At 46.3% G+C, this 18,094-nt stretch overlaps 1 protein-coding gene across 11 annotated transcripts in view; it reads right to left on the bottom strand.

The window, feature by feature from the left end:
- Positions 1-1,250: 1,250 nt before the first annotated feature.
- GFRA1 (GDNF family receptor alpha 1) overlaps positions 1,251-18,094 on the bottom strand; it is a 203,825-nt gene continuing 186,981 nt past the window's right edge. For all 11 annotated transcript variants that reach the window (XM_044382180.3, XM_048218726.2, XM_026494209.4 and 8 more), the window contains 2 exons: positions 4,609-4,662; positions 1,251-3,466 (listed from right to left, as the gene is read on the bottom strand). In XM_044382180.3, coding sequence (XP_044238115.1) covers positions 3,311-3,466; positions 4,609-4,662 — 210 coding nt within the window. In that variant the 3' untranslated portion in view covers positions 1,251-3,310. The remainder of the gene's footprint in view (positions 3,467-4,608; positions 4,663-18,094) is intronic.

The raw sequence follows: 18,094 nt of genomic DNA, 5'->3' as shown, positions 1-18,094 counted from the left end.
CTTTAGACAGAGTACAAAGGGACAGGTGGGCGACAGGGTGCAGCTGGAGAGGACCCGTCCTTGGAGTGTATGCATGATAGCAACAGTCTTCATATAGACCAAATCAAAGGCCACAGCAGCTTTGGAGAAACTCTGTCCCATATCTGATTAACTCAAAGATAGCTTCTAAGACATTTTTTACTACAGGATAGAGAATTGTTAAACAATTTTATTTATTTTTTAATGAAAACCACACTCCTATTGTACTCTGGATACAGTTCACAATACTGAATAAAAAATAATCTGTGTAATTCTCAACTTATACTCTAGGGGCTTGAAAAAATCAGATATGGAAAAATAAACATGGAAGTGGCATTGTGAATTCTTCTCTTTACTGTGCACTTCTTCCCTCGTGTGCTCTATTAAAAAGATAAACAGATACTGGTCAAAGATACTCTACGTCCACGTGGAACGAATGTGCTTCCAATCAGTTTGCCAAAGTACCCCTTTTTTTCGTTCTCTTAAATAAGCAGCAGGGCATGGCTAGACTTGACATGGGAGTCATGGTCCATATGGACCTAAGTCACTATTTTTGTCAAAATCAGCTACCACGAGATGCTTTCTGCAAGAGGCCCAGACCTCAGCGGACGGCCCTTGCATCTGGTGGTACCCCAAACGCAGGGACAGAGGGATAGCAAGTAATCCTTTTTGCTGTCAGCACTGCTGCACAAGGAAGTCAAAGATTTAAGTCACTTGCCTGCTTTAGTCCTGGGGCAAATGACGGTGTTTCACGTCCACTGTGTCAAACTGGGAATCACACTGAATGGCAGAAACACCTGCTTGGCATGAATTTGTAAGAATCTCTCTAATGTATTGTCATTGAACATCTTTCCCCTGTTTATTTCATCAGCAATTTATTTTCAAATTTAGGATTTGGTAACTCTAATTTGCTTCTATCTGTGAAGAAAAATGAGATCTTTGTTGGTGATCAATGAGGCTTTCCCAAATTGAATTTATGGGTTGCACATCCCCATGTTCCTCACCGAAGGGCTACCCTTGTTAGCTCTGATAACTCCTATTTCCTCTTCGGTCATCTGAAGCTAATTACAGCCGCTGTTTACTGCAGAAGGAATCAATAGCTTTCTACAGTAGATCACACAGAGTCAGACCCATACGCAATTAGTACAGTGTAGAGCCACAGAAATACCTTAATTAAAACAAAATATGATCTGTAAGAGATATGCTTTCATAGAGGACCGGAATTCCAAATGTTTCGACACATGTAATGTGTTTATTCAAAGTCAGAGTCTTTACGAAACCTTTCACTAATCAGATTTGTCTGATGAATTTTCTTTGAAAACATTTTGAACTGAAAAAACTCGATACTTAGTATTATACATTTATGTTTATTAACATTTGGATATAAATGTACTTCAAACACCAATAGAGCGAAAAGACTATGCCTTTATCTTGGATTGAATAGATTTCCCACCCCAGTGATTCGATTAATTCTTACAAGGCAAACATCAGCGGGCAAAGGGGATCAGTATGAACTGTGCACCTTGGTTCCTCCTCCAGCCCCTCTACTGATGTGGGGAGAAGTAATGCTCCCAGCACTCTATTCAGGTGGATTCTCTTCTCTACTCAGTGTTGGAGAAGCATGGCTCCTAGCACTCGATCATTGCAGATTCTGAATGTCACCATCAACCAGACTTCAAAAGTGCACTTCAGGGTTCTACTTGTTTAAGGACGAGAATGATGGAAAGTGATGTGCAGTGAACAAGCCAGGTGTCTTGTTTCCAGAGTCCCGTTCTGGTCCGTGTATCTTTGCTGGCCAACTCATCTCTACAGACCTATTGTTGGCCCTCTTGATCCACAAGCCTTTCTTTCCACATAGTCACAGTCTGTCATGGAGGACACATAACAAGATGCGAGTTGATTCCTGTTGACCGTCAGACCAAATCCCTCTAAACAGTGGCCAGGTCATCACCGCTGAGAGTCAAGACAACCCTTAGGAAAACAACTGTGCACCCTGGCACAGATCTGCTTCAGAAAAGAGGGCGGCATGGTCCTGTCCCCCAGCCTAGTCAAACCGGCCTTTGTCAAGTAACATGGAAACCAAGGTAGTGGATTATGTCAACTGGCACACATGCCATCGGCTGTTGCAGAGCATTTACGAGTGGCGGCCAGTTTCCTCACAGCTATGCACGCTTGCATTTCAAGAAATGATAAAAGACAACACTTGGCCATTCTGTTTCCTCCTGCCTGTCCACAGTTACGTGATGCAGAGCTTTCTGCTAAAGCACGAGGCTCCTCAGAGTCTGCTTTTGAAAAGCTGTCTTCCTGAAGTTAATACTGGAGCTAACACTACTTACGAGAGGAAAACGAGCTCCATGTATTTTGTATTAAATCATCAGTAAAAAATGAAGACAATATCATTACTTTCAAAATATAGAAAGCCAAGAGTTGAAATCATTTAGTAGTAAAATTTTGTTTTCTACATATAACCTCATACGTGTAAAGAGTATTAGCGTGACATGTCCGCTATATTTGACTCTTGTTAGTTAAAGGGCTTCTCCCTCAGGTAAGGCTTAGGAAAGTGTCGTTCAGTGATCAAGGTACTGCGAAGTGTCACGCACACTCGCCCCCTCTATTCTGATTAGAAGACAGACACTACATTTGGATGGGACAGGTGTCTTTTGTTTGGTAAGAGAGTGTAGAACTCTTCACAGTACCCAAACAGTGTGGAAAATGCCAGTACATATAGAAAGGTGAGCACTGGTGCAAGCTTGTTTGCACGAAGGCCATCAAGATCCTCTGGATGAGAATCTTTGCTTTGTGACAAAATAAGCTTGCACCCACCCATGTTGGGCTAAAGTGATGTCATCAGAAACCAAAGCCATTACAGAAGATACAGAAGATTCTCTCGCTAGGAAAGGCCAGAGTTAAATTGTTAAAATCATCCCCATCATCAATCATGCCAAGTTGGTTTTACAGACAAATTTACGCACTGCCCCGTGACAACACAGCCGGTCCCAAAGCCCTCTCAATATGGAATGTAGCACTGCATCAGGTAGCCCATAGAAGCCCTAAGGATCACGAGAAGAGTTCTTAAAAAAAAAAAAAAAAAAGGAAAGAAAGAAAGAAAAAGAAAAGAAAAAATGAAAAGAAAAAAGAATAAGAAACAAAGAAAAAGTTCCAGTTGGATGAAACTGTTTTTGCAGTATCTCAACTGAGCTCCTAAAACTGGAATTTCAGATATACAAGAGGACAGGAAACAGATAGCTTGGGTTTTGTCTTTTTACATGTCCATATTGTTATTTAAATGCAGCTACGATGTTTCTGCCAAAGATAAAGAAAATAAGGTGGACAGGGTGGTTACCACCAGAACCAGCAGTGGACTCAGACCGCAGCTTGGAGGAGCAGCCATTGATTTTGTGGTTATGTGGCTGGAAGGACCAGCGAGACCGTTCTTTTCGTAATCACGCTGTAAGAGAGAATATTTTCATTGTCACGTACTGCATGTACTCCTCCTATCCCAGTATATTTTAACCACACTCTTTCTCTCTCCCACCCCCACCTCCAACTAGCTGTACCACTCAGCAAAGCTGGCCCAGGATAGGACCACGGAGACCTCAATTCACTGACTTGTAGTTTTATGGAAAGGAATCATGAAGCTGGGTGAGAACTGGATATATTGAGATATACTTTACGATAAACTGGCCAACACTTGCTTCTGGCTCCTCCACTATGGATTATTGAAATCTACTTGTGGGACAACTTTGTGTCTTCCTTCACTCCTACCTTCTGGATCTCCCCTTAGCTAGCGCAACATGGAATGCTTCTCCTGGTACTGACTGAGGAGGAAGCCCACTGTCCCTCCTTATCCTGGAAGAAGGGCAGGAAGAATCATCTCAGAAAACTGGACAAGGCAAATATCCATTCACATGGAGATGGGCCACAAATTGCATCAAGATGGGCAGGGCAGTCAGCAACTTTTCTCTCCACTTGCCCTTTCAACCCTAGATTTTCTAGATGAAGGAGCCTGCCCCGCTCATCAGCTGGAGAGCCCACGCCAGAACTCCGGCTTTTGGACTCCCAGTTGGCACAACTTTCCTTCCCTGAGACCGATGCCTCTGTCCCCACCACAGCACCCACTCAGTCCCATAATGCCACATCCCGCCACAATGATCAGCTCATGACAAAATCATTCATCTCCTCCGTAAAACGGGGAGAGGAATGTGGCTTGCCCTAGCTACCTCTGGGTTGCTGCGGAGGTCGAAGGAACTGTAGGCAGAGGACCTCTGGTAAGCAGTGAGAGTTGGTGAGTGTCTTCTCTGTGCAGGCTGATTCTACAGGACTATGGTCACATAGTCTCCGGCACTGAACAATGGTATTTGTGCCGGGTCTAGCTCTGTGATAAGGATCCTGGGTCCCACACATAGTTCAAACTTCGTGCACTGGGGTCCGAAGACCTCACTTGGCTCAAAGGGCAGAGGGACATGGAGGGTGCCTTAGATCTTTTTTCTAGACCTGAATCTCATTGTCTTTGAGCCTTACATCATCACCAAGGGCCCAAAGGCTCTGTGTCTAGAAATGCAGGGAGACCCAGAGAGAAACATAACTTACATCAGAAAGACAGAGGTGTGTACCGCCCGACACATTGGATTTCAGCTTCTGTGCCTGGGGAAACACAAACACACACACACATAAAATCACTCATATAGAGTATGGAATAATGATTACCAATGATTCACTAATCAGTTGTCTAGGGCAGAGCCACTGATAGAAATATGTGAACAACTATGAGCCCATACAGAATCTTTAGTTTTCTAGTAACCACATAAGAGAGAAAGGTGAAGATAATTGTGCTAACATATTTTATTTAACCCAATATATTATCATTTCAACATGTAATCAATATAAAAAGTTATTAATGAGAAACTTTACTTTTTTTCATAGTAAGTCTTCAAAATCTGGTGTGTTTGACATTGCACATCTCACTTCAGACCTGCGCCATTTCAAAGGCTCAGCAGCTACCTGTGGCTAGTGGGGGCAGCACAAGACTAGGTTACTAAAGACAAAGTTTCGTTTTCTATTTTTTTTTCCCCGAGAGGGAGGGGGAGCCAGAGTGCTGGGGGGAGGGGCAGAGGCAGAAGGAGAAAGAGGATCTTAAGCAGGCCCCACGCCCAGCACAGAGCCCAATATGGCGCTCCATCTCTTGATTCTGAGATCATGACCTGAGCCAAAATCAAGAGTCAGACACTTAACCGACGGAGCCACCCAGGCGCCCCAAGACAAAGCTTTGAAGTCGTTCATATTCAGAACTCATTTATATTTCTGCATGTTCATTTTGGGGACGTGCCTTTGAGGTACAAATGTCACCAAAAAAACCCACATTCGTTAGTAACACAGAGATAGGTCTTCCCGAAGCTTGTTTGTTCATTTGTTTTATTCATTGCTTCAGTCAACAAGCACAGAGCTGTTTTCCAAAGCTGGGCATCAGGTGACAGGAGCCAAAGGGTGTAGTCGCTGGGCTCAAGGGGCTGCCTGCAGTTGAGTAAACCGCTCCCTGCTCGGGAGTTATGGCACAGGGCAGGGACTCTTACCGATAGACCCCCGGAGGAACTGTTCAGGGTATTATAGATCCCAATCCAGTAATCATAAAGTTGCTTCCAGGGCAGTGGCAGGGGGCTCCCCGTCTCCCCACACTGGTACTAGTCCCCACTGAGCTTCCAGGCGAGAACTGAGTTGCGGGAGAGTTTCCATCGCTCAAACAATTACAATAAGAACTGCTGACCCAATACTGCCCTGTTGTTTTGTAAAGGAAAACAGAGCGCAGCGAAGTTAAGTGACTTCTCCAAGGTCACATAGCAATTGGTAGAGTCAGGATATAGACCAGGTCTCTAAAACTCCTAAAAGAAAATGTGCTCTTTCCTCTATTACAGTGTTTCTTCCAGGCAATCCTGGCAAGCTTAGCTCTTCATGCTCTACGTGCCCCTAAATCCACATGAAGAACCTCCCCGACCATGAGCTCCTTCCCCCAAAACAGGAGTCTGTCGGCACCAAAGACAGAGCGCTCGTGTGCCGGCAGGATGACCCTGGTCAAGCATCACACTGAATCAAGGAGTGTTTGGGCAACCAGCACTGAGTGAATGGCAATGGGCAGGCTGCCTGTTGTAGGAAGACTTCTGTAACTCGTTGGAGACATGCTAGGCTGATGATGGCATGTTCGCCCAAGGAGTCATTTATTGACCATAATGCTACTTGGGAGGCATCATAATCTTTACCTATATTTGCATATGCCAGCTGTGAATATGAAATAGAAACCTTTAAACAGGCATCAAGAATAAGACACTGTGAAGCATCCCCAGGCTGTTCAAAGGTCACTAAATGTTATGTATAAGAGGATCAGAGGAGAAATGGGAAGAGGAATTGAACCTTACCCAAAAGCCTACTTTTAATCTACAGTAATAGCAAATCTGGTCCATTGCATTGTTACCTGCAGAGAATAATGTACAGAACTTTACATGTTTTATTTCTGTTCAAGATTGGAATTGTGCCCGGATACCAAAATGGCCTTAAAACATCGCATTCTTTTTTTTCTTTACTAGGCCATAATCTACAAAAGACATAAACCCTTGCTAAGGGCCTTTGCATAACTAAGAAGTTCACTAAAATGTGCAGAGAAAGCAGCCTGACTTCTAGTCTGAGACACATTATTATTTTTTTAAAAGATTTTATTTATTTATTTGAGATGGAGAGAGAGTGAGAGAGAGAGACCACGAGTGGGAGACAGAGAGAGAGGGAAAAGCAGGCTCCCCACTGAGTAGGGAGCCCAACATGGGGCTCGATCCCAGGACTCTGGGATCATGACCTGAGCTGAAGGGAGACACTGAAACGACTGAGCCAGTCAGGTGCCCCTAGTCTGAGACACATTATGCCTTCGAGTTGTTTCTGTGCTGTGGTCATAGCTAACCTATGCCTCTATGTTCTAAACCACAGGCCTCTAAGTTCTAAGGGTCGGGCAGGCCTCCTTCCTACTTTGTTCTGTAGGATTCGCACTGGTATGTAAGTTTTTACTCATTACGTCCACAATCTGGGGTACTCATTGGCTATCCTTAGTCACTTCAGGAACGTGTTGAATTACTAGTTCAATGCCCATGATGATTAAATAATTATAAAGGGGTTTCTACCAATGGATAAGAAAAGTCTTCTGTCTTAACAGATTGTCTTAAGTGGACTCAAGATCTGCAGAGGTAGATAGCTGACCCTCGCCAGTCACGGAGGCTTTCACACTGCCTGCGGGGTTATAGGCCTGCCAGCTCTTACCTTCCGTTTGGGAAGAGTGAGGATTACTGCTCTATGACACAGGAAAATACATTTGAACCAGCTCCAGGTCTATGAAGTCTCTGAGGTCTTTCCTCCCCAAAGTGGGCATCTTGTTGGCATCTATCTAAAGGAAATGGTCAACGTGAGGCCTTGTCTCCCGGTAGCCCCGTTAGCTTCACTGAATCTGGAGGCAGCCTCTCCAGGCTCATCTTGCTCGGAGCAAAGGTAATAATGTGCCCCCAGGCCCCTGCAGAGGCTCTGAGAAAGCGCCTTCTCTCCTCTTAAGCACCTTCCCAACCCACAGAAGCACTTAGCACCCCACAGGCTCAGCAGCACAAGCACACAGGCCTTTAAATGCTCTGCTTACACAGTGTATTAACACAGCTGCCCAATGAGAGGTCTGGGTAGCAACTCCCAGTCCCCCAGAGGCAGAGCACGACAGCCCTGGAATTGCACCTGAACTTCGCATGGACCACAGTAAGGTGGGGCAGTCTGATTAGAAGGCGAAGAGCAAATGTTACCACTTCTTGGAAGAGCAGGTGGCACCTGGGGAACAGAATCAAAAGACTGCACATAGACATGAGATTTTTTCCAATCGCACAGCAAACCTGAAGTGCGTATTACAAGACGAGGGCCCAGGGCTCTGCTGCCTAGACCGGCTAGCACGAAGTGCAGGGGGAGCACTGCCACACTGGGTGTCTATGCCCGTAGGGGTTTGTAAGCTGCAGATGGAGGGGCAGAGCCTGGGAATTTAGACCCGTGTGTGCCTAGCTGGGTGCATGCTTGTGAGTCCTGTTCGCTGTCTGATTCCCTCCAGTGACACTGAGGGTCAGAAAACCATGCAGATCCAGAGTCCACTTCAGGAAATCTGGCTCTTAGAGCTCATCTTAGAAGCCTGAGCAACCTGTTATTTCCACATTTGAAGGGCTTTTATCCTGAGCATTTCTGGAAACATCATCAAGCTATCAATGTCTTGCTAATCAGGTCTGATAAATGCAAACATAGAATTATGTGGCCCCCAACTTCAACTATTGCAAAGAGTACTTACGTACTTCAAACATTGTCTCGCAGGTGATAAAAACGGGGATGGTCTCACGAAAATTAAAAAAAACAACAAAACTTCCGAGGCCTTGTAAGGTATAAGGTAAGTTAGAAACTAGAGGAGTACTTCTTACTGTGGAGCTCTAACCCCATAAAATGAAGGGTGGAGTAATGAGAGTGCGGGCCCAAGGTCCTGTCCGTGGGCCCAGCAGCCCTGCTCGTTAATGGCATATGCAGAGACCCAGCACAGAGTGTGGCCAGCCCGGACCTACCTAGACACCAAACCTTCCAGTGTGGCTTTAAAATATGACATCTCCTAAAAAAGAGAGAGAAGGATAAAGAAGAGAAGAGAGTGGATTTCATTTTTCTTAAAGTCCATTTTAACCACTGGTACGGCATGTTCAAAATGAATTATCTAAGCTCTTTTAGGAAAGAGTGTTTCCTAGCAGCTAATTCATACTTCTGTGGTTATGGGGGAAACCACCTGACTCTGAGTGGAGGGGAAACGTCATCAGCAAACCATGGGACCCCAAGTTTCCATCTCGAGGATGGGGAGATGAAAGGGACTGGCAAAGCCCGTCTCCAGCCCGGCAGCCTTGCTGTCATTCTGGAAAACTGGAGAACTTGTATTCAGGCACCTCCTAAGCCTTGTCCCTCTAGCAGTGTTGTAAAATTGTCGCTGGCAGTAATCCGCTAGTCCAGGCACGGCGGGTAATAGCATTTCCACCGCACTGTAATTGTAGGGCCAGACCTCGCCAGTCCCCGGTACCAGAGGGTTAATAAATGCATTAGATGCTGTTAACCTCTGTTACCTGGAGTCAGACCGATGACGCTCCTGCCTTTTACCCCAGTGATTAGCATTTGGAAAGTCTGCCCTGGTGCCAGGAGCCTTCCTGTTCAAAACGCACAGACACACACATCACCGAGAGCCCTCCGTCCAGAGCCCCCTCCTCCGCTCCGGGCCACCTCGCGGGCACACGAGCTCTGCGCACAGTAGGCTCTTCTGGAGCCTCGGGGACGAGGCAGGCTTTGGAGCAGTAACTAGCTCTGTTCTTGGAATCAGAGACTTAAAAGCGCACTGATGCGGAGTCTGGTCTTTGCTGCCCCAGGTCTCCGTTTCTGTAGAGAAGTCAGTGCTTCATCTCGGGGTTTGAGGCAGCTGTCAGCCAGCAGGGCATGGAACATTTCTCTACTCTCCTCCACGGATAAGGGGAGCCAGTTTCTGCTCCACCTCCAGAAAATGAAACCAGAGGAAGTGGCTCAATCCAATAGCAACAGACTGTCCAGGCTGCAGCCAAATGGTCATAATTAATGATGCTTCTGGTTCTTTTCTCCCTTGCTTTACTGATTAGAGAGATTTGCTATATTAGGAACCTGTTTGCTTAATGACAGAATACAAGCAATAAACAGAGAAATACACAGACTGTAAAATGCAATCAACTCTGCTCTCCAGCACTCACTAAGTACCGAGCTGCATCTATCACGGTTGTCAATACCAGTTTATTAGCATATGAGTCTCTTCTGCAGCATAAATCGGACCTTTGTGAGGGGAAACCATTGCATGAGTTCTTCCTGAAACAGCCATTCCCCAGTTTACACCTACACACCTTACATTTTCGGGCAGGACGAGACATAGGAAGGAGGGTGTGCACCTAATTCTGAACGTTACCTGAGCAGAGGAACGTGCTTCAGTCTGCATTTTTACACTGCATTTTAAAAACACAGACTCCCCTGACTGTAGACTTTTATAGGCGGTACTTATAGCAATTCTACTGTGTACTCCATATACATATTTATCCACGTTAATTTCTACACAAAAGAAGACAGAAGAAAGCAGCTGCCTGCGAGTGAATCTGAGCTAAGGAATGGTGGTCTGTCCAGGGCTCTGTAGTATTGTGCTCTTCTCAGCTTTTTGGATTTTGCCCGTTGGATTTGGGGGAGCCTGGGGAGGTTTTACTGCTGGTCTGGTCACAAGCCGCTGGCCAGCCTTTCCAAAATCCCTGCCGCGGTCTGTTTTGAAACTCACCTTCCTATGGATTTGGTTTTCCTACAAACTTGGTAACAACCACTTGCAACCACTGGTCTGAATAATGTGCAGTAAAGTCAGCTGCGGAAAACAAGTCGACACATAAATCAGACCTGCTCTGAGCCCCTGGGCTTGGAAGTTTGTCTTCTCGCGCCCGTGCTCAGCAGGGAAGGGATGCATTTCCGCCAGACTGATCTCTGCCAGCCCCACGGACCCTGCTGCAGGTCGGGTAGGGGCTGAGGGGCTATGAGGAGAGGAGGGGGGGATGGGGCAAGTGTCCTTCTGAGAAAGGGGCGGCTTTTCTACTCACTCTCAGCAAGACAGTGTGTCTAACTGAATCTTGGCCAGAGGACTTTCATTACTTGAAGCTCTAAGAAGGCCTTATAAAGAGATTTCACTCAGCATTGGTTTAGGACGGCCCACTGGGTGCCAAGTTTCCTTAGTCTGGTATGCTCTGGGCAGGTTGAGCCTGGTCGTAAGATGGGGGTGGGGAAAGGCTGAGGAGGCCTGAAGTGAGGCTTCCTTACCCAGAAGAAGTGCAGGCTCAGATCCTGGTTGGGCTGTTTAGACAAGGCCTCCAAAGCCAGTGCAGTGAACTGAACTGAGGCCAGATTGTGGGGGAAAGGGTGGGGGGGGTCGTAGCCTTGAAAGAGACGTGGATTCATGTTCTCGAGTCTAGCAGGTCTTGGACTCCTGGCACCCATGGGGTATTCCAAGTTTAACTGCGCAATTCAGGTTGAGCTTAGGGCCAAGCCTAGGGTAGAAATCCTACTACCTGACAGGTTTGGGGACTGTGCCCATAGATTATTTGTCAATTGAGAAATTAAGTTAAAGGGCAAAATCATTAAATCACTCAAAAATGACACATTTGTCTCAAACTTTTTATTTCAAAGCTGCTTTAAAAAAAAAAGTGTGATAAGAACACTGAACATGAGATCTACTCTCTTAACAAAATCTGAAGTACACGATACAGCAGTGCTAACTATAGGCCCAATGTTGCACAGCACACCCCAGAACCTATATTCATCCAGCATCCCCAAAACTCTACACCCACTGAAAAGCGACACCACTTCCTGTTTCCCCTCCACCCAGCCTCTGGCAACCACAATTCCATTCTTTGCTTCCATGAGTTTGAGGATTTAGAGATTTTATGTTAAGTGGAATCATGCGGTACTTGTCCTTCTGTGGCTGGCTTATTTCACTTAGTATCACGTCCTTCAGATTCCTCCCTGTTGTTGCATACTGCAGGATATCCTTGTTTTTTAAGGCTGGATAATACTATTTCATTGTATGTGTTATATCAAATAATCTAATTTCAAATCTGAATGTCTGTCTTTTATTGATTTTGGGGGACATGACCAAAGCTAACTTCTTTAAAAGAAGTTCTTTGGGGCGCCCGGGTGGTTCAAGTCAGTTAAGCGTCCAGCTCTTAGTTTCGGCTCAGGTCATGATCTCAGGGTCCTGAGATTGAGCCCTGCATCGGGCTCCACGCTCAGGAGGGAGTCTGCTTGAGATTCTCTCTCCTCTGCCCCTTCTCCTCGCTGTCTTTCTCAAATAAATAAATAAATCTTTTAAAAAAAAGTTTTTTAAAGAAAGAATTTGCTGTTTGGAGTTCCCTGGCTTATTTTTTGTGGAAGCTACACCTATAATTAATTCACGATCTACAATTTCCAGTTTTAGTCTCTTTAAAACAGGAGTGACATTTGTTTCATACCCACAGAGGAATCTCAGAGCAGAATCTTTTTACATTTTTATAATTTTTCTCAGTCTTTTATAATTTTGTCTCACCCCCACCTAATCCAAAGGCATTTTTTAAAGGAATTTGGCTTTCTCAATGTGTTCAACTTAGTTTTCATCGAAACAACTATGCTTCCTTCTGTGCTCCTCTTTCAAATCCTTCATATAATACCGATTTAAATTTGTAAACAAAACACCAACCGTAAGAGCATAAAAAAGGTTTGAGAACAAACGTGCCTGACTCTTTTAAGCCTGCCTCTCAACTGGAGAGAGCAAGGGCAGGGGTGAGCAGATGGACAGAGGTGACCCGCTTGGGGCATGCTGTCTGTCTTGGGCATTAGATATTTACAAGAGAATGGAGAGGTTGGCTTCTGTGATGAGCTGGTTACACGAGGCAGTTAAGAGAGCTTCTCCTGCGGTTTAGAATTTACTCCTGGTACCAGTTTGATTGATAAAGGATGATAAAATGAACACAGGCTAGGAAGGTCCTATTCTTGGCTTTTCAACCATCAGCTTCAATCGTAATAATCTCTGCCCTCCTGCTTACCTCACAGAGTTGTTCTGAGAATCAAATGTGAAAGGGGGAAGTCCTTTAAGACCTCAGGGTGCTGCTGAGGGTTGCATAGCCTCCCTGCGGTCTCTAGGCTGGTATTCTTGGACTGGAGAAATGCAAAAGCTAGAGCTAATTTGGCTTGTGAACATGATCTTCTGTGAGCCCTTGGATTTAAAAATGAATGCAATGAAAGAGATACAGTCCAGTAAGATATATCAACAGTCCTCCATTAGCTAAGCAGTCCCCCGGGCTTGCTCGTCAGTCTCCAGCATGCCATAAAAAGGATGCCTGCAGCCCTGCACTTGTAATTCAACACTAATGGCAAGATGGTGCAGACACTGTCTCCAGCAGGAAGCCTAACACGGCACTCGAGCTGGCCTTCCTCCCTTCCATACTTCCCGGGATCATCTTCCAGCCATTTCGTTTTTCCCGAGGTTGGGGCAAACACAGGTTGCAAACTACACCAGAGAACCGTGTTTTCCTTCATGGTTAACTTGCTTGATTTGTAAAATATTCAGACAAGAAGCAACTATGACCTTTATTTTAGAAAATGATGCCCAATTGCCAGTAAGATTATGCCAAACAATGTGTGAAAGACATTTTGGTGTGGGGTAAGGGAGGCGTTCCGTAGAGCAAACACTCAGCAAGGAGGGTAGAAAGGCAACTCGGGGGATGGCCCTAAAATGAAACATTTGTTGTCTCAAATGTGCAGTTGGAAATGCAAATGTGCAAGAGCAACAGAAAAGATTCATTGTGGTCTCTGATGAGAAGTGCATGAAGCCTGTCCCATCAGGCACGCATCCTCATTGCCATCAGATAATATTTATTAAGCCTCTCATTCTCCTGTGCATATATGTGCAGCTGAGTGCGGCCCCGTAATGGCTCTGTGACTTATGGTGGTAACTAAGGGTTCATATAAAATGCCGTGGGCTGCAGATAGAACCGACCCCGGGCTTTTGTTCACCCTCTGTTCGAAAGATGGAGCACCCCTGGTGCTGTGAAAAACCAGCTGAAAGCAAATCTTAAAAAAACTTTAAAGAAAAGTATGTTTTTAGTAGACAGAGGAGAAACAGATAATTGAGGAAACCAAGCAGACTCATGGTGAGAACTGTGACCAGTTACCATTCACGACAGTCTCCTCCTATAACTGACCCCATCGGTGCCTAACCGAACACTCCCAACCACTCACAAGACTTTCTGAGCGGAGCTCTCCCCTCTGCACAGATCGAGAAACACGGGCTCGGAGAGGCTGGCATTTGCCAAGTCTCTGCAGCTGCAGCAGCTGCCCTGAGATGTCATCTGTTGGACCTCAGCCCTCCTGACTCCCAAACCCATGCACAGGGACTCCATGCCAGATGTGGCGCACATTACCTCCCATAACCCTCAGATCGACCCGCGGAAGTAGTTCTGGTTATCCTGCTGACAGCTGAGAAGGTACCCAGGGAGGCAGTAGTAAGCCCGGGGTCACGCCTGCTGCCTGGGAGCGGACAGCAGTGGCCACTCTGGGGAAAACTCCTCGATGTCTACTCAGTGCCCACCGTCTGCAGCTTCCCTTCCAGACAGCCCTGTCCATGGTATGACTCCTCTCGGGCTTCAAATAGGAGGGGCCCAGTGGAGGGGAGACTTCTGTTGACCCTCACAGGAGAACCGGAGCCATTCTGCTCCCACACGTGAGCTCCATGGCTCACACACAAGGCAGAGACTGCTGTTCAGGGAGGCATGGTTGGTTAGAAGTTCTAAGGATAAAAGGTCAGCAGGGGATACAAGAAATTGGATTTATTTATAGCATGTGAGCTACGTGTGCTCAGAGGTATTCTCGTGGGTCACCCAGGACAAGAGCGCGTACTGATGGCCAAGACGGTGCAGACACCAGATTCCTTTTTATTAAGTATGTTTATTACCCGGCAATTGGGTTAAGCGATCGTCCAGCTGCTGAATTACTGTCCCTCTGATGGACCAGCCTCACTGCCATCTAAACCACAGGGACAGGTGGCCTAATGGCTCTAGAGTGCACTAAGGGGGTCTAGTCTTCCCATCCCCATCCTTAAGTTATTATCCCCATTTTTTTACAAAAGTGGTAAAGCAAAGATGTTTGGGAGAAGACATCGTAAGTGGGTAATCCACTTGAGCCTGGTTCCCTTCTGCAGGGTACGCACCTTGTGTGATGCCCAAGTTCATGTCCCCAATGAATTTCAGGATAAAGGTTGCCAAATGCCCCCTTAGTACAAGCTCCTTCTGTCTCGTGCTTAAGCACAGACCCACCGGGAAGATAAAATAATGATAAAAACAGTTGCTGGGCTGAACTGAAGGCTCAGTAACTACGCCGGAGAATTTTAATTTGTTTAATTATTACAACCCTCCCAGGCAGTAGTGCTCATTACTCCCATATTATAGATGATGAATCCAAGGGTTAAGGAGACGAAGTTACTCTCCACTGAAGTCCACAGGAAGGTTTGATTCTATTGTAGCAAGAAGCCGGATCCTTCCGGGTTTTCTATTCTTCAGCACAACCTCTTTTCCTTAAAATCCAAAACCAAAACCTTGGAGAGAACTAACCATGCTGCTGTTGGCCTATTGTCTGCACAATCCCTTGTCAAGCATCAGCACACTCAATGCTTAGGGTATATCATATCTCAAAGCGAGCTTGGTTTGAGGATAAATTGAATGATGGTGTTGCCTGGGCTCTCCATAGGACTTCACAATCACTAAGTGCTACCCCTCACCTCGTAGGGGGTGCCATGTTCTGGGACACGGAATAGGTACAGACAACAGGTGACACCTGGAGCAAATGCCTGTCCCGGGAGAGCAAGAATGCCTGCCAGCTGTAGGCATCGTTGCTGAAGTGACTGCAACCTGGCAAAGTCTACCCAGAGGCCCTTGGGACGGACAGCCTTCCGTTGTCCCCAAGCAGCAGCAAATTTCAGCTAGATGTTCTCTGGAGCTGACCGAGAAGGGGGAGCCTAGTGGGAAGCAGGGAAAAGGAGGCCCCATCATTTCGGGGTGATGCAAGAGAGCGTCTACCACTGCAGGTGCCCTCTCTCCTGCTCACTTCTCAGATGGGCGGTTCAAAGTCAGCCTCCCCGCCATTACGTGTTTCTAACAGAGTGGAAATGCGCTGTGAGCCCCAAGTCCTTGGACTGCACCCCCACCAGGAAGGAGCTCAGCCACATGCGCTCTTCCTCTGACTGCTGCCATTTCTGCTGCAATAGGGCTCCGACTCAGAGCCGGTCCACCCAAGGATCACTGCACCCAAGTGTCCTGGGACCATGTTCTCAAGCTGTGCTCCATGATACCTGTGTTTGCATACCTGGTCCGGAGCCTCCTCTTTTGTTGATTTTAGTTGTCTGACAACATAACCCTGGAAAATCCCAGAAATACAACAACACGAACTATAATTCCAATGACAACGTGAAATAGTGCCTTTTCCCCAATGCTATATGCTAACACTTTTATTACTCGTCTTAATAGTATACAATTATAGTATAATGTAGGGTTCCCCATTTTGCCACTCACAGAATGGTAAGGTATGGGGTATCTGGAGGCATTAATAAGGGACTTTATTAGAATCAGAAGCTGGGGTTGAAGCAGTGTGATCAAGGGGTCATCTGTAAAACAAAGAACCTTCTCAAGAGAGAACCAATTTTCTCCCTGCTCCTGCTGAAGGGCTTCGGACTCGCTGGTGTCTACCGTGTGCTTGGCAAACAGGCTTATTCTGGCTGAAGGAGATTAGGGATGAAAGATTTTTTAAAGAAGGAGAAAAAATATAACTCAGAGATACGACACTCTGGGTGCTTAATTTGGAGGGCTTTGTGGTTGAGAAAAATAGGCGCCATGATCCGCCTTTGTTGAAAAGGTGACAGCTGGGTTCATTAAAGGTATACATTAGATTTTGACAAAGGCTATTTTTCTAAGTCATTAAATTGGTTTTTAGGAACTTTATACTCTCCTTCATTTGAACAATTATTAAACTATAAAATAGAATTGCACAATTGCTGAAACCGTAATCTGAAATTTTACAGCCAGCTATAAAACGCTATATTATTAAACTATATTGAAGATGCTCAAGCCCATTACAACTTTTTTAAATGAATTATAAAACCCTTTACTGCTGATAAAATAATCTTAAATTACAGTACTGTATATTCTAACAATATGTTCAACCAAAGTTTGCTACAGTGCAAACATGTCAATCACAAAAAATCATTACTCCAATTAAGTTTGTGGAAGCTCACACGGGACAGCAGGCGCTTCAGGCAAGGCAGACAGCGGACATTGGCGGGCTGGGCGGGACGGCGCTTCTTCCCCACGGAGGGGTCTTTCCCCATGTTCTTTCCACCACAGGACCAGCCAAGAGTGAGTCTCTTGTGTTCAAAGGCTACACAAGAGTTACTTAGCAGAACCCTGTGCACTCAGGGAAGACTTGTGGTAATAGTAATTTTTTTTCCCACTGAAATGTACTCCATAAACGAGATTTTTAAACTGTCAAATGTTTAGTTATTAAGTACCTGTCCCTCACACATTGGTTATGGACTGAACGGGGTCCCCCCCCAATTCATATATGAAAGCCCCATTCTCCAGGTCCTCCGGATGGGACTGTATTTGAAGAGAGGCCTTTAAAGAGGTGATTCAGTGAAAATGCGGCTGTTAAGGTGGGTCCCAATCCAATCTGACAAGTGTCCTTATACGGAGGGGAGATTTGGACACACAGAGGGACAACGGGGACGCACACACACAGGGAAAGGCCACGTGAAGCCTCAGTGAGAAGGCAGCCACATGCAAGCCACAGAGAAAGGCCTCGGGAGAAACCAGCCCTGCCCACACCTTGTTGGATTTCTGAGCTGTGAGGAACAATTGTCTGTGGTTGAGGCCCCCCAGTCCGGGGGGCCTTTGTCGCGGGGGGATGACGCCACCCTCCCTGCCGTGAAGCCTGACCCCCAAGATGAAATGTCTGTTTTCTGGTACCAGTTCCACGTTGCAAGCTTCCGTGTCTAATGGGGTTTGAATACGCAGTTGAAGGCGCATTTCAGCAGGCTGTACGGCAGCCTTAATGGAGTAATACCCCATTTTTGAGCTCTGAATTCAAGCACTCTCCTGGATGAAGGGCTTTGAAAATGCTCTATAAGCAGTTATTTAGGAAACTGTTTTTACAACAGCCTCCTTCCTCCCAGGGCTAACGTGGGTGGATGCTGGGAGGCAGCCTCCCTCTGAGCTCATCTGCGGGCACCTGCAGCTGGGAAGATTAAGTCCCAGGAGGCCGCCGGCAGCCTCTCCATGCTGGGAGTAGCCGGCCCATCACGCACGGTCCCTGGGCCACTTGGCAGCCTGGTCCAGAGCTCTGCGGTGCGGCTTCCAGGGGAACCCCGAAGCAGCCTGGGTGGGGGGCCCTGCAGCTTAGTGCTGCTGCTAAGGGAAGACACCCCCCACAG

Source organism: Ursus arctos, unplaced genomic scaffold (assembly GCF_023065955.2).
Source record: "Ursus arctos isolate Adak ecotype North America unplaced genomic scaffold, UrsArc2.0 scaffold_7, whole genome shotgun sequence".
Taxonomy (NCBI): Eukaryota; Metazoa; Chordata; class Mammalia; order Carnivora; family Ursidae; genus Ursus; species Ursus arctos.
Note: the sequence above shows the minus strand (reverse complement) of the source record. Positions and strands in the feature narration are given on the sequence as shown.